This window comes from Nannospalax galili, unplaced genomic scaffold (assembly GCF_000622305.1).
Source record: "Nannospalax galili isolate Female #2095 unplaced genomic scaffold, S.galili_v1.0 scaffold186, whole genome shotgun sequence".
NCBI lineage: Eukaryota > Metazoa > Chordata > Mammalia > Rodentia > Spalacidae > Nannospalax > Nannospalax galili.
Window position 1 is genome coordinate 8,568,559 of NW_008358774.1, and position 3,892 is coordinate 8,572,450.

At 41.7% G+C, this 3,892-nt stretch overlaps 1 protein-coding gene across 1 annotated transcript in view; it reads left to right on the forward strand.

The window, feature by feature from the left end:
- The first annotated feature begins 3,238 nt into the window (after positions 1-3,238).
- The window catches only part of Vnn3 (vanin 3), a 1,209-nt gene continuing 555 nt past the window's right edge, over positions 3,239-3,892 (forward strand). The window contains 3 exon segments of the mRNA XM_029558132.1: positions 3,239-3,331; positions 3,334-3,346; positions 3,349-3,665. Coding sequence (XP_029413992.1) covers positions 3,239-3,331; positions 3,334-3,346; positions 3,349-3,665 — 423 coding nt within the window.

The following is a 3,892-nucleotide window of genomic DNA, read 5'->3' on the forward strand; positions in this document are numbered from 1 at the left end:
TCTCATGTCCATGTGGGTGAGACACCAGGGCCATATTTTCTGGGCCACCTACTTCCAAGATGGCACCAACGTGGCTAACTCTCCACAGCTCCCTCTCTGTAGCTAACAGTCTGGAGCCAATTCTCTGCAGCAGGCCCACTCCTCCTTCAGAGGAATAAGTGCCCCTCAGGACACAGCCTACTTGACGATGTGAGAGCCTAAGTTCTGTTCCTCTTCCAGCCACCTCCGCCACCATGCCTCCCCACCAAGATGGGATCTTGCCCCTTTGAAACCATAAGTTCAAATAAACTCTTCCTTATATAGGTTGCTTTGTTCAGTGTTTCTATCACAGCAACAGAAAAGTGTCTGTCTGATACATTAGGTCTGTCAAGTTGACAACTAACACTATCCAGCATACGCCTTAAAAAGACAATCAAATGAACTGTTCATGGAAGGAAAGTAAGCTTACTAGACCCACTGCAGAGCCAGAGAACACCAGGAACCAGAGTTATGGGAATGTTTCAGAAAATGAGATGGGCAGAAAATATCAACAGGGTCTGCAGTTCGATATCTGTCTTTGTGCGGTAAGGAACTGGTTAGAAATGGGAGTAGTTGGGTCTGGAGAGATGGCTCAGTGCTTGCTGCTCTTTCAGAAGATCAGAGTTTGGTCCTGGCATCCATGTCAGGTATCACACAACCACCTGCAACTCCAGCTCCATGTGATCTGGGCCCTTCTCTGGCCTCTACCAACAGAGACACATAGATGCGTGCGCGCGCGCGCGCACACACACACACACACACACACACACACACACACACACAAATAAAAATAATATTTTAAAAAATGGGTGCATTAATTTTGAATTTAGGGTTGGGGAATACAATGATGGAGCATTTAAAGCCTGTCTTCCTAAATAAGCTATTGCTTGATAAATAAACTATTTGCTGAGTAGTCCTGAGAGAACAGCTATTTTGCCAAGAGAACAAATTCTTTCCCTATAAAAAGTGATTTACAGGAATTTCTTAAGACAAAAATTAAATTCTTGGTGATTAGTTTACAACCTGTGATAATCTTCACAGAGGTCAACCTGACTGGATTTTGGAATCACCTAGGGGACACAATCCTGGGCTTACCTCAGAAAGCTCACTCTAAATGTTGGCTGGGTAGACAGACAAAATAAAGAGAAAAGAGAAGCAGGAAAGCCTAAAGAAGAGCAGAATTCATCTCTGTTTCCTGACTGCACATGCAATGAAACCAGCCGCTTCGCACTCTTACCATAATGAAATGGAAAGCATTGAGATGAAAAACCTACTTCTAAGGGCACCCCATGCCCCCCAACATGCCATGGCCCAGGGTCCAGAGAAGATGGGCCTCTCCTTACATCCTGGGATCCAGAAGAGAGTGCAGTCTTCCTTGTGCACTAAGAGTTTATTATTATTATTGTTATTATTATTATTATTATTATTTTATTGTTTTCCCTTAGGGGAGGGGGAAGTGGTTTGAGACTGAGGTTGTGTCATCTCAGGCAGCTGCAGGATTGGTTTCCCAATGAAGAGGGTCAGTCATGCAGGACTCAGGTCCAGGGAGTACCCTGTGATTGGGACTGAGTCATATTAGGGAGGCTAGTGGGGGCAAGGATGTTATGAGACATAGTCTTCCAGGAAAGCAGCCAGGGACTGGTGACCATGAGAGAAGTACTCAGGACCTCAGATCTCTCCTTCACAACCTTGTTTTCCCTCCATACAGACTGAATCCTTTCAAACCATAAGCCAGAATAAATCCTCCCTTTCTCCACTAAGTTATTTGGTATCAAGTACTTGGTCACAACCATGAGAAGGGTAATTAATGAACAGCAAGAATTTCTAACTATAAATGTTTAACTTGTGATGGCACAATATTATGATCTTCGTTATTAACCATGTTTAAATTGTACAAATGTTTCCATCTGGGTACATAACCTGTCACATTAGTTTCCATGTATTCCAAAAGAAATTGGGAAACAGAAATTGGTAAAGGAAAATGGATTTATTTATATACAATTTGGTAGGCCAGACCAAATGTGTTAAGTGGTCCGAGGGTCTCAGGAACGTTCTAGTTTCTCCCCATCCACTTCTGTAGCAATCTTACAATTTATAATTAACATGAAGCAAAGGCCAGAAGATAGGGAGATTTAGATGTGAAACAGTTTAATCATTCTTTTCATGGAGGACGGCCCCTGGCCCTCGGGTTCCCTGCATTGTCTCTATTCCCAGCAGGATGCCTCTATACTCACCATGGAGAGTCTGTAACATGCTTACAAGTTACGCATTCAAAGAGACAGATTTGTATTCAAACTGAGGCCTAAGAAACCTGGCATTCCATCTCAAGGATGACCCATGTACTAAAGGGGAACAGAGTCTTTGGGGCTTAATGTGATGAGGAGTGGAAGATCCCTATTCATCCTGTCCTAAAGGAATGCTTTGTCTACCGAGTCCCTTTATAGATGGAGAACAGGGGCTCGTGTATCTTTTCTTTGGAGGTCAACTTCAAGCTCTGACTCTACCATACCTGTTAAATGCATTTATTTTACTGCTGACTGAGGAGTCTGTCACAGATACACAAGAGTAGTCATAGAAGTCAGGTTTTATTAAACAAAACTGACACGAGGACATTGTTTGGGGCTAAGGTCCCACAATCACTATCCCCAGATTAGGCTAAAAATCAAAATAGAGTCACTCATGCTGAAGTTCTACATCACCAAGCTCAAACTAAGCTGTTTATCTGACCTTCCCAGAAATCAGGATTAGAGAGATAACAGCCAAATTTCCCCAATAGGCCAGCTCCAGTTGGCATGGTAATAAGCTTCCCTGTGCCTTAATCCTTACACGCACACACACACACACACACACACACACACACACACACGACAACTTGTTGATAACTAATCCATTATTTTTCTATTCTTCTCTTTTCTGGTCCCTGCCTTACACTGAAGGAAACTTTGCAGGGGCCAATCAGCTTTGTACTTTTTGTTTTCACTTCCTCCAGCCTTTTCTATCTGTAAAACCAAGCTTCCCTACACAGCTCATTGGAGCATTTATTAGAGTTTATAGAATGAAGACATGCCAATTAAGATCTTTAAAAAAAAAAACCCAGTACCTTTAAATGATCATTTTATTACCTATGGAGAAGACAGAGTCAAGTTGGAATTACACCAAAATAACACTGACCTTTAAAAATTGTGCTTTAAAAACTTTGTGTTTAATTTCACATGAGACTATGCTATTTTTAACCATAAAAAGTTGGAGCAGTATTTTTTTCCTTGTATTGGCTACAGGGAGTGAAATGTATAGTCCAGAAACCATCAAAATATGTGTCACTATGACATGGAGAGAAAGGCCAGCTGCTGTCAGAAGTGAAGTCGTGGCCAGGCCATCAGCCCACCTACCTTGTAGAGTTTGACTGGAGTACTTATGCCAGACATGTCAAATCATTGTTGTCTGAGCAGGCAGGCTCTCCAGGGATGATTTATTTTAATGAATTCACCTTCACCAAGCTTAAGGGAAACACAGGAAATGACAGAGTTTTCCAGAAGGACCTGTGTTGTCCATTGGCTTACAAGATGCCTGAGAAGAGAACAGAATGAGGCCTACGCTTTTGTGCCTTTGATGGGCTGCACACAGTAAAAGCCCAATATTATTTACAGGTAGAATGCTCATATATGTTAGAATGACCTTATTAAGTTTCTTCTAGATCACCATTGACTTTCTTTCAAAATTGTGCTGAATTCAGTTATTTGGTATAAGGTTGCATCTATCCTGACTTTATTTTCAAACCCAGAGCATTTGATTTGTTCAGTTTTAGCATGAACAGTCTTTCTCTTTCTTTCTTTCTTTCTTTCTTTCTTTCTTTCTTTCTTTCTTTCTTTCTTTC